Here is a 12,226-nt window from a genome sequence, read left to right on the forward strand (position 1 = left end):
AGGACTAATGTGGAGAATCAAGTTTATTGTCTACTGGTAGTTTGTCAGAATGTTTGTGACTGAGCTGCACAGTAGTTTTTAGTCATTTAATATCGCAGACGCTCTCCACGCAGATCTGTGAGTGTCTCTCTTCTCTGCTTCAGGCGGTCGTACTGGGAGATGCGCGGCAACGCCCTGGAAAAGAAGTCTAACTACGAAGTGCTGGAGTAAGTGTGGCGTTGAGGTCTGCCTGTGCGTGTTCAGAGCTGAGTCGTTTTCAGACTTAGATTTTATTAGTTTATCTTTACTTTAGAAAAAAATGTATTGTTGAATCTAAACAGTACTGTGTCTAAAATTTTTGTATCTGAAAACAGAAGGTTTTATTAAGAAAATAATTCTTGATGACATTAATCATTAATTGGGTTAGCGAACATTTAAATTTGTTGATAAATGTCTTAAGGCTAATAGTCTTTGGCTTGTTAACACATAAATAATAAACTTTTCTGGCTCTGTAGATTTAACCATATTGGGATGGAGTTTCACTTCTAATTTATACTGAATTATTATTATTTATATTCTCTAAGTTTATTAAGGATTTTTTTTTTTTTGCTTAGTTAAAATGTGGGAGTTATTTGTTGCTCGTGTATCAGGGTATTTAGGATAACTGAACATTTTTCCAGTAGTGAAATTAGTGGGCATTAGATTGTTAGACTGTTTAAAATGCATAAAAGACAAAGTGGGGCTTATATCTTGGGAGACTGAAAGTTCTACAAATTGTCTCTTGATAATTAATTCACCAAAAATTTTTGGTTTTTGTTGTTTCCAGTTTTATTTTCATTAGCAATGGTACAGCTTTTTTGCCAGCACCTTTTCCTGCCTTATTATTACTGAAATTCTCGTGCTATTTGGAGGATGTTACTGCAGTGAAGTGAAAGGTTGTCTCTAAGACTTGACATGGCAGGTCAGCCAAGCTGTATCACACTGTGAAAATGTAATCTGCCATCATTTTGGAAACAAGGTTTTACGGGGAGACATGCTCATTTAAAATAAAAGTAGAGGTGAATGTTTGGGGGAATTAGTCTTGAGCAGGTAGAACCGTTTGAGATGATAGCTAGTGGTAGTAGATGGGATAGTTACTTTTGCAATTACAGGAGCCTTTTTTGTATCAGTTGTGACAAGTGAGTTAGCACCCCGAGCGGTCTGTCTTGTTATAGTTTGAATTCATCACTTGACTTCTGAACCTAATATATTAACATGGTGTACTAAATATTTGTGGTTGTGTATTTTTGGATACACATGTCCCATATGTTGTGCCTCTTAACAAATTAAATAAGGACAGATAAGGATTGTGCTCTTTATTTCTTCAAGCTTTTCATGCCAGCCGTTTTGTGTTCTGTATCTGATAGTGACTTTGGGGAGCTGGACTGTCTCGCTCTGCTTCCTGAAGCCCCCAGGTGGCTGCTGAGGGGGATCCAGTGGGGGTGGGGCCTTCCCGTGGGAGCCAGGATGTGAGCAGCATGACTGGACCTCCCCGGGTGCCTGCTCAGCCCTGGCGCCGCATCCCCACCTGTAGGGTCTCTTCCGCCTCCAGCTCTGTGGGTGTGTTGGGAGGAGCCCTGCAGGCCTGCTTGTTTTTCACTGTGTTGCCTGAACACTGTCTTGGAGCTCAGCCTGTTTTCTGATAGCAGGGCCCTTTTTCTTAAAGCACACTGTTTAGAATTTCTCTTTTAATGTGTCTTTGGAGGTGAAACTCTGCTTTTGCCATCTTGTCATCTCCTTTATTTTGCCTTGCTCTTGGAGGGCATCTGTACTCTATTCATAGTTCAGTTGCTCGGTCATGTCCAGCTCTGTGTGACCCCACGGACCACAGCATGCCAGGCCTCCCTGTCCATCACCAACTCCTGGAGCTTGCTCAAGCTTTTGTCCATCGAGTCAGTGATACCATCCAACCGTCTCATCCTCTGTCATTGCCTTCTCCTCCTCCCTTCAATCTTTCCCAGCATCATGGTTTTTTCAAATGAGTCAGTTCTTCGCATCAGGTGGCAAAGTATTGGAGTTTCAGCTTCAGCATCAGTCCTTCCAATGAATATTCAGGACTGATTTCCTTTAGGATGGACTGGTTGGGTCTCCTTGCAGTCCAAGGGACTCTCAAAAGTCTTCTCCAACACCACAGTTCAAAAGCATCAATTCTTCAGCACTCCGCTTTCTTTATAGTCCAACTCTTACATCCATACATGACTACTGGAAAAACCAAAGCTTTGACTAGAAGGCCCTTTGTTGGTAATGTCATGTCTCTGCTTTTTAATACGCTATCTAGGTTGGTGATAACTTTTCTTCCAAAGAGCAAGTGTCTTTTAATTTCATGCTGCAGTCACCATCTGCAGTGAATTTGGAGCCCCCCAAAATAAAGTCTGTCACTGTTTCCATTGTTTCCCCATCTATTTGCCATGAAGTGATGGGACCAGATGCCATGATCTTAGTTTTCTGAATGTTGAGTTTTAAGCCAACTTTTTCACTCTCCTCTTTCACTTTCATCAAGAGACTCCTTAGTTCTCCTTCACTTTCTGCCATAAGGGTGGTGTCATCTGCATATCTGAGGTTATTGATATTTCTCCCAGCAATCTTGATTCCAGCTTGTGTTTCATCCAGTCCAGCATTTCTAATGATGTACTCTGCATAGAAGTTAAATAAGCAGGGTGACAATATACAGGCTTGACATACTCCTTTCCCGATTTGGAACCAGTCTGTTGTTCCCTGTCCAGTTCTAACTGTTGCTTCTTGACCTACATGCAGGTTTCTCAGGAGGCAGGTCAGGTGGTCTCTTGAAGAATTTTCCACAGCCACGGAGTCAAAGGCTTTGGCAGAGTCAATAAAGCAGATGTTTTTCTGGAACTCTCTTGCTTTTTTGATGATCCAGTGGATGTTGGCAATTTGATCTCTGGTTCCTCTGACTTTTCTAAATCCAAGTTGAACATCTGGAAGTTCACGGTTCACATATTGCTGAATCCTGGCTTGGAGAATTTTGAGCATTATTAGTGTGAGATGACTGCAGTTGTGCAGTAGTTTGAGCATTGTTTGGCATCGCCTTCCTTTCGGTTTGGAATGAAAATGACCTTTTCCAGTCCTGTGGCCACAGCTGAGTTTTCCAAACTTGCCTGCGTGTTGAGTGCAGGCCTTTCACAGCGTCGTCACTCTGTTCACAAGTCTAGTCTAACTGTGGTCTTCCCTCTGTTCTGTCTTCTGCTGCAGCTGTTGAAAGGCCCGTCAGGGCTGCGGGCGCGGTGTGGCCGGGGGTGGTGCTCTGTGCTCCCTGAGGCAGTCCTGCCTGGGGATGGGTAGCCAGAGCGTCCAGTGGGTCCACACCGTCCTTTCTACTGTGTTTGCTAGTAGCCTAGAGCCACTTAGAAGTGTGAATATTTTTTCTCGGTATGGAAAAGAACTACACATGAGTGCAGAATGTTACTTGTTCTTTATTAGTTTATTCTGGGTTCTCTTTTTCCTTGCCCATAAGGAGAAAATCTGAAATAGTCCATATAGCTTCTTAGTTTCTGCCAGAAAATTTATGGACAATATCAGTAATCTGTAATATAGTGAACCTTCACCTTTACCACATTTCAAAATGGCTATTTTCAGTTATGCAAAAAAAAAAAAAAAAAATCAGCCCAACTTTGGAGAGTGGGAAAAACACTATCTAGAACTTTTTGTACTTTACTTTTAAATCAACTAAAGAGTTACCAGTGTTTTTTTTTCTATGTCTTTCCCACTCTGGAAGAACCATGGTGCATTTTCTGTAGGCAGAGGGGAACCCTAGCCCCCAACCCCAAAACTTGGCCTCCTGGGGTCTCAGAGTGCAAGGGCGCATTCTGGAGTGCACACAGATGGTTCTTTTACTTATGTCTCTTATAAATCACAGACAGGAGTCAGAAGGAATGTGTTAAGAAAAATGTTTTGTTATCCAGCTTAAAAATGCCATTGCTAACAATGACAGATGAAACCAAAATAAGCTAATAATACAGTGTTAGAATTATGGTTCCTAACGTGACATTGTAGAAGGAAGACTTACGTACTGATGATTCTTCTCCACAGTACAGAATTGTACTGTGAAAGTATTTTAAGTAAACCATGTCACTTTTCAGTTCTGCTCGTTTCCTCATGAAGTGGTTTGCTTTTTAAAGAAAGGTGTCTTGCTGTCGTTGTTTGTGTAACTGTTTCTTCTCTGTTAGAGTAAGCTGTGTTGATGTAGGGAGCTCCTGATGTTTCTGGCACTTAGCAGTATCTCCTGCTTATTAGATATTCCATTGGTATTTCCTCAGTAAATTGATTTAAAATTAGCTGAGGTTGATTGCAATGGTGCATTGTTTTCATTTCTTTTTTGAATTGTCCTTCTTGTCATTAGTGATCTAGTGCTTTAGTTGCCTGTGATAATACAGTGATGAAGGGAAAGCTCACAGACTTGACATGAATTGATTGACAGTGGCTTAACCAGGATAGAAGGTTATTTCTCTTTGTGCCAGGCAGTCGGTGTTCCTCATCACCAGGGCGCCAGGCTCCTTGAATCTTGCCACCCATCCATCATGCATAGATGCCACCTGGTAGCCTAGGGTGAGAGGTTTGTTAGGAAGCAATGACAGTTTCTCCTGAACTTAGAGAATTTTAACATTTATCTGTTTGTAAGAGACTGAAAGGTATCGTTTTAGAGGTTAAGGGACCTTAGTAGTATTCTTAATGATACTCAATTCTTGAGAGTTTGGGAGTGAGGATAAGATAGGGATACTGTATGGTAACGTGCATTACAGTTATATTTTAAAGTTGATTTTGGTTTGCTTTTTTGCCTGAGCTTTAAATCTGAGAGGAATAATGTCCACGAAGTATTAATTAGTTAAAGCAACAGACAGGGTCTGAATCTTCTCAGAAGTAGTGGCAAAGGAGAAACAAATTTATCCTTGACATGAGAATTCATTTATAATAAGCTTAATGGCTTCCCTCATAGCTCAGTTGGTAAAGAATCCGTCTGCAATGCAGGAGACCCCAGTTCGCTCCCTGGGTCGGGAAGAACCCCTGGAGAAGGGAAAGGCTACCCACTCCAGTGTACTGGCCTGGAGAATTCCACGCACCATACAGTCCATGGGGATGCAAAGAGCTGGATACGACTGAGCAACTTTGAATTTCACTTTCACTTTTTTACATATATCTATGTGTGAATAAAGTTTTTCCAGCCTTGGGCCTCCCGAAGCTGGCCCTGGCCTTCCCCATCTCCATGCATGAGCCTTCCCTTATCACCTTTTCCTGAGCACTGCTCTGCATCCAGAGCACCTCCCGAGTCTGCTCTCCACCCACCCACCTGCCTGTGTCCCCACTTCCTCCCCATTCTGCTCGTGGCAGCATCAGGTCACACCTGCCTCTGCTCAAGACCACGGCTGGTCAGGCATGTAGACCAGACTCTCACCAGACAGCAGGGGTAGCCGTGGTATTTCCAGAGGAGGGGAAACTGCCCCCATGGGGTTCTAGGTCCTTAACACCTCCCCATTTCCTCTCAACACCACTGTCATCAGTAGGAGTTAGCGTGGCCCCATGTTACACATAGGTGTCACCTGAGGTCGACAGGCATTACATCACAGCCTTTAAGATCTATTTTTCTGCAAAGCCGAAATTCCAGGGCAGAACTCTCTGCATAAAGCAAGTTCCTGACCAGGGAAACGGGGAAGAAAATGCTCAGGAGCGATGCCCTTAAGACTCTGGGGTGTTAGTTTATCTTTTATGTCCTTATTTTGCCACTTCCCATAGTGATTAGCTCCCAAATCGTTAGAATGCTAAGTTCCTGTCTTGTTAGGAGGCAGCAAGAGAGGGAAGAACTTGGGTGGACACTTTCCCCTTGTTCATATCTGAAAAGATAAGAAAGGGAAGTTATAAGCAAGAGTGATTAGAAGAATGGCAAGCCAAGAGTTACGTGAATTTGCTGATCAGTAAAACCAGTAAACAGTGTGTCATGGGAGCTGAGCAAGGATTTTGTATGGATGTACTAAACATTGTCATCACCATCATCATCATAGAATAATAAAAGGATATGAGATCTGAGACCAGGACTTAGGAGTTCGCTGATTTAGGTTCTAACTAGTAGAGTGTGAAATAGGGGATTGAAATGTTTGGATGTGGAGTCAACCACATAAACTCTGACTTGTTTTCTGTGGTGGTGTTTGTAGTACCTGCTCACTTATAGTTAAGGGCGAAGTCATCCTTGTTTTATTTTTTTATATTTTATATTCATTTTATTTTTTTAATGTAAAAGATACTTGTATTTTACTTTTTTCCACGATCCTTTTATATCTTCTGTGTCTCCTGATCATCTTTCACGTCCAGGGGCTTTGCTTCATCTTACTAGCCGATGATTGCCACCTAGTGGCCAAAAGCCTGGCTCACTTGTATCCAAAGTATCAATAAGTAGAAACCTTGTTGTTGTTCAGTTGCTCAGTCATGTCAGACTTTTTTGTCCCGGAGTTGGTAATGGACAGAGAGGCCTGATGTGCTGCGATTCATGGGATCGCAAAGAGTCGGACACGACTGAGCGACTGAACTGAACTGAACTGAACTGATGAGACTGCAGCACTCCAGGCTCCTCTGTCCTTCACTGTCTCCCAGAGTTTGCTCAGATTCATGTGCATTGAGTCTGTGATGCCTCTCCATCATCTCATCCTCTGTCATCCCCTTCCCCTTTAGCCTTCAGTCTTTCCTGTGAGAAGGAGCCATTCTCTCCACCTGTTTTGTCGCTTAGAATGCCGTGAAGCACTTGTTATTAATGGTTGATTTTGTAGCCTGATCTAAAGAAAATCACTGGGACTTCCAACATGTCCTCACATTCAGTTTTTTGACTTTAGCCCAATCACTTAATTTCTCTTTTTGTTTTGCTTTCTATGTGAAACTTAGATTTTAAACATTGACTAATGTTTATTTTTAAGGATCATCAGATTTTAGGATTAAGGTAATTTAAGCATCCCTGGTATAACTCAAATCTTTTTCTAATCAGGCCAGCCTACTTTCTATACAAATATAGCATTACGCAGCTGGAATTGAGGTTTATAAGGCTAACTTTCAAAGAGTATTAAAAAAAAAACCCAGTTTATTTACACATTGTAAAAGAGGCAATATTTTAGAGGGTTTGTAATAGTTAAGGGTTACACAAACCAACTTGTCTCAATGTTTTCTGCACACATCTAGAAAATTACTTGTCCCAACTGTTCCATGACTATGCCAGTCATTTGGAGCTTTAATATATGTGTTTCCTTCTCAAATAATGTGTGGAATGATAAATAATTTAAACTTCTTTTATGTTCTAGCAACAATGTCATTATATTTACTGATTTGGTGGTATCGTTTGTTAATTCACTTCTTTCTGTATTTCAGGAAAGATGTTGGTTTGAAGCGGTTTTTCCCTAGGAGTTTACTGGATTCAGTCAAGGTAATTAGCATTGTCTTTGTCATAATCAGATGACCGTGTTAGGCAGATACCTCCCCCGTGCCACGTGCTCTTCCCTCTTACCTGTAAAAGGCTTAATGCAAGAAGCTGACAGTTACTCTAGTCATATTCATGGGAAGTAGGCTTTTAAAGATGGAGCTTTCTCCCAGAAAATCGTGGTTTTGTGTCTTGATTGTGTGTGCACTCAGCTAAGTACAAAACCAGGAGCGTTGTGTTCACAGTGGTGAACGCATCACCTCAGTCTTTACAGTCTCAGGTTCAACTCAGAGAAGTAAAGAAGCAGCACGTGAAGCAGCCATAGGCGATGCTGTGTGTGTGTGCATGCGTGTGTGTGTACACGTGCATGTGTGCGTGCTTGCTTGCATAGACATGCACTCTGAAGGTCTGTCTTCTCTTGACTGGTGGACGCTCCTTCCTGTTAGTAACTTCTTGCAGAGTGCCAGCTCCCGCCTCTGTTTGCAGCTCCCACCGCAGGGGAGGGGACATCAGGGATGTGATGTGTGGCTCCCCAGCCCTTCTAGAACACGGTCGAGTGCATTGTGAGAATACAGCTTTGTGTCAAGTTAGAGTCAAGCTCAGAAGAGCTCTGCCATTTCCTAGCCTCATGGTTTGGACCTGGTTTCTTATTTCCACAACAAAGGAAATAGGGTAGGTAGGATTGGTGTGGCTTTTTAGCACATCGGTGTGTGTGTGTGTGTGTGTGTGCATATATATGTGTGTGTATGTTTAGTCGCTCAGTTGTGTCCAACTTTGTGACCCCATGGACTATATAGCCCGCCAGGCTCCTCTGTCCATGGGATTTCCCAGGCGCGAATACTAGAGTGGGTTGCCATTTCCTCCTCCAGGGAATCTTCCCAACCCAGGGGTTACACACACATAGCACAAGCACATGTCACTGTCTAATTTATAAACTGTGGAACTGTGGCTGTTGCTGCTGTGACTTTGTGTCACAGAGGTCACGTTCCACACTGGGGCAGCCACGTGTACACCGTCCTGTCCACTGACGCCCAAGCATAGTGGTTCAGAAAGCTGGCTCTGGAGCTGGCCTGCATTGGTGAAGGTTCTGACCTGACACCTTGAGTCGCGTGGGACTCAGTTTGATCTGGAGCTTGAGGCCCTAGTGTGGGCACAGAAGCCTGCCCTGTGTGCCCGTCTGGCCTTTGCTGGGTGGACTGGAGGGGAGGCGCTCACGAATGTCAGACACCATCTTTCAGGGCGTCTGCCCCGTCACTGGACAGAACAGCGCATCGCCCAGTGTAGCCTTAGGAGGCAGGGAGGGGTGTGAAAGCGGCTGTGTCACATTGGTAGGCCCTCCAGTGGCGTGTGTGAGTCCTGGGGCGGCCTCAGAATCATGCAGAGCCTGCTCAGAGCTGTGTGCAGGTGAGCAGTTACCCCAAGAGGTATGGCTGCTGGCATTTGGGAGTTCAAGAAGTTATCCTACTTTTAAAATGGGTCCTCATACTCAAAATAGGCCACCCCAGGTGCCGGCCTCAGGTGCTGCGATGTAAGTGTGGCCGAGGTGAGAGACCCCCGTGACGCAGCTTCTTATTTATTCCAGACTAACCTATAGGATGGCCTGATCAGTTAATATTTGCTTCTCCAAGAGCCACTTTGTTTTCTGTGCCTTTCCCCTTCATATCTGGATTCTAGAACATCCTTTGTAGTTAATGATGACCCTGAAGTGTCAAAAGTTTACCTTATATTTGATGGAACTTAAGCTATGATTGATTGATTGATGGCAAATAGGATTGGGGTGTATGTGCCTGATTATTAAGAATAATTTATAAGATAGGTAAAACTTCTCTCTCTTTGATCTTAGTGCCAGAGGCACGTTTTTAAAAACACTGGACCAGTAAAACTAAGTCAGTCGCAACATGAGGGAACTGTCTACAAAACTGTAATTATTACTCTTCAGAAGTATCAAGGAGCTGTGGCAGCTGTGGGGGCAGGTGGGGGGATGTGAGCACGTGTGGTGTGAGGTCCTGGAGCAGCGGGGGCACCCGTGGGCAGACGGGAGCATCTCAGTGAGGGCCTCCTGGCAGCGCTGGTTTCTTACCTAACGGATGTGCCAGTGTTGTGTGAGTTGTCTACTTCAGGGCCTGGGGCGGGGCGTTCGATGGGAATTCTGCACTGTCTGTACAGCTCTTCTGTAAATCTAAAATTGTGTCACAAATAAAAGAGCCAGATTTCAGCTTATTTGAGTATAATTCACAGTAGAAATCTCATTTCAGGATTAGAAATGTTACGAGATCCACAGTTAAGTATCTGTACTTCAGAGTAATAGAGTGATTTCCTAGGCCCCTCCCAGGAGCACTTAAGTTAGTCACCATTCTCGTTCCGGTGGTGAGTACAGAAGCACCCTGCTCAGCACTCACTCAGCCTCTGAGTCCTGGCCTCCGCATGGAGAGTGCCCCCCTGGTCTGGATCCCCATAAGGAGGCATGCTTTAGACACGCGCACACACACACTGGAATATGACTCAGCTGTAAAAAGAAGGAAATCTTGCCATTTGCAATAACATGGATGGTCCTTGAGGACGTTGTACTCAGTGAAGTCAGACGGAGAAAGACAAATACCATATAACTTCACTTATATGAAAAGAAAAAGAAAAAACATCAAGCTCATAGATATAGAGAACAGGTGGTGGGACATGGGGAGAGTGAAATGGGTGCAGGGGTCACAAGGTGCAGACTTCTAGTTACAAGTAAGTCCCAAGGATGTGATGTAAAGCACGCTGACTGTAGTTATTAGAAGTGTGTCACGTACTTAAAAGTTTCTGGGAGAGTAGGTCTTAAAGGTGCTCATCGCAAGAAAAAAAAAGTGTAACTGAGATGGTGTGTTACCCAGACATTGTGGCAGTCAGTTCACAGTATTGATGTATGCAAATGTTGAATCGTTATGTTGTACACTTGAAGCTAATACAACCTTGTATGTCAGTTACAACTCAAGTTAGAAAAACACACTTGACATGCACTTGTTTACAGATCTACAGTTAGCATCTGGGAGGGGGAGATAACGTAACTCCTCGATTCCTGTTTCTTAGTGTATTTTTCTTCTCTGGCATATTTTCTTTAGGATTATACTGACCTTTTCATCCAGGAGGCCCTCAGAGGCCATTGTTCTACTAAGAGCAGCATCTGATAAATGTTAGGTTGACTAACATGGGATTATGTCTGTTGTTCAGAAGGCTGAATAGCAACAATTTCTGATGCTTCATCCTAGTAATACTGCCTTATTCTCTCTGTATATGGACTGGTTGAAAACCAACTAGCTGTCATTGATAGATGCCTTGTTTCAAACACAGAGAGGATATTGAAACCCTGTAAATAGGGAGGTATATTTATTAATATCAAGAGATTCTAGGGAGTCAGTTTTTGTAGAACTTTTTCCCTATTGAGAAAGAAGGAAAGAACTGATGCTTTCTAAGGCATCCTTCTTAGAAATGAATCTGGGGCTCCTCTCAGACAGCAAGCGTTTTCTAGTTCTTGCCCAGCACTGGTGCTGTCTGTGAGATTTCTTGGTCCTCTTGGGTGGCCACATTGAAGCAGAGACCCTGAGAAAGCTTAGGTACTCACTCCTGACCAGGTGCCCCTCTTGGCTGGTGGGAAGCTGGGGTGTGGCCCTGTGTCCCAGGAAGTTAGCCCTGAGCGGGTACACTAGCTTCTGCAGCTCCTGCAGCTGCTGCTCGGCACTGTGCCTTCCTGCACCTTAGCCTAGTGGCACGTAAAATGCACAGTGAGCCAAAGTGAAAACTGGGATGGGCATTCAGTAAACGTGACGTGTTTCCCCCAGATTCAGCTGGATGAGACAGATTCGTAAAACTGTAGCTCAGACTGCTAACACTGCATAGTTACTACTTTCAATTGCCCAGTTACTCGGAAGTTTTCCTGCAGGTTCAGTGATCAGGTGTGCTGTTAGTTGACCCCATGCACATCCTGTGGCTGAGGGTTTTGGTAAAGAGGACAAGCCATCGACTGGACTCTGGTGTGGGGCAGTGACTTCACCCCTGCTCGCCGGGGGCAGCGCACGGCCCTTTGTGTCTCTGATATGGGGACACCGCAGCGGAAATGGCGAGAGGGGTGGAGCCGGAGAGGTTGGGCACCTCGAGGGACATCCGAGTGCGGAGCCAATCAGCACGGTCTCGCTGGCCCGGCCACGGGGGAGGGAGGTTCTCTTGGCGGCCCATCAGGTTTCAGGTGTCGTGGAGATCTCAGGTGGGTGAATGTGATCCTGCAGAGGAGAGTCAGAGACTGTTTGCACAGCCTGGAGTCAGAACGGTGGTTGGACACCATCTCAGCCATGGTGAGAGCGGCCCTTTGCAGGCCCTGGGTTCTTGGCCAGAGCTTGGACGAGTTTTCTCCAAAATGCGCTCCCTGGATTTTTCTTTGCAGAGCATCCTCGGCTGACCACTCACGTTCTAGGCAACATCTGAGATTCAGTCCTTGCTGCCCTGAAACTCACTATGCTTCTCCTCAGTTTAGCGTCTGTGGTCTCTTCAGATCGCCTTGGATCCCACCCCTGTCTCGCCTGTCCGAGCCCTGGCTCTGGCTACAGCCAGCTGTCGGCCTCCTGTGCAGGCTTCTGCCCACGCAGCTCTCTCGCAGCTGCTTTACCTGTGGGAGCACCTCGGCCCCGTGCCTGTAACTACGGCTCTTGGGACGGACGTGCCGACCCGCCCTGTCTCCCTCAAGCGTGGTGTGTGTGGCCCCCTGCATGAGGCCCGCCTCCTGTGTGCTCCTGTGACGGCATCTCCACCACGCCAGGCTGTCTTATTTTC

At 44.8% G+C, this 12,226-nt stretch overlaps 1 protein-coding gene across 7 annotated transcripts in view; it reads left to right on the forward strand.

Moving 5' to 3' along the window:
- PTK2 (protein tyrosine kinase 2) overlaps positions 1 to 12,226 on the forward strand; it is a 141,888-nt gene that overhangs the window by 49,707 nt on the left and 79,955 nt on the right. For all 7 annotated transcript variants that reach the window (XM_068983834.1, XM_068983833.1, XM_068983830.1 and 4 more), the window contains 2 exons: positions 144 to 206; positions 7,378 to 7,432. In XM_068983834.1, the coding sequence (XP_068839935.1) occupies positions 144 to 206; positions 7,378 to 7,432 (118 nt within the window). The remainder of the gene's footprint in view (positions 1 to 143; positions 207 to 7,377; positions 7,433 to 12,226) is intronic.

The sequence above is a fragment of the Capricornis sumatraensis genome, chromosome 11 (assembly GCF_032405125.1).
Source record: "Capricornis sumatraensis isolate serow.1 chromosome 11, serow.2, whole genome shotgun sequence".
Taxonomy (NCBI): domain Eukaryota; kingdom Metazoa; phylum Chordata; class Mammalia; order Artiodactyla; family Bovidae; genus Capricornis; species Capricornis sumatraensis.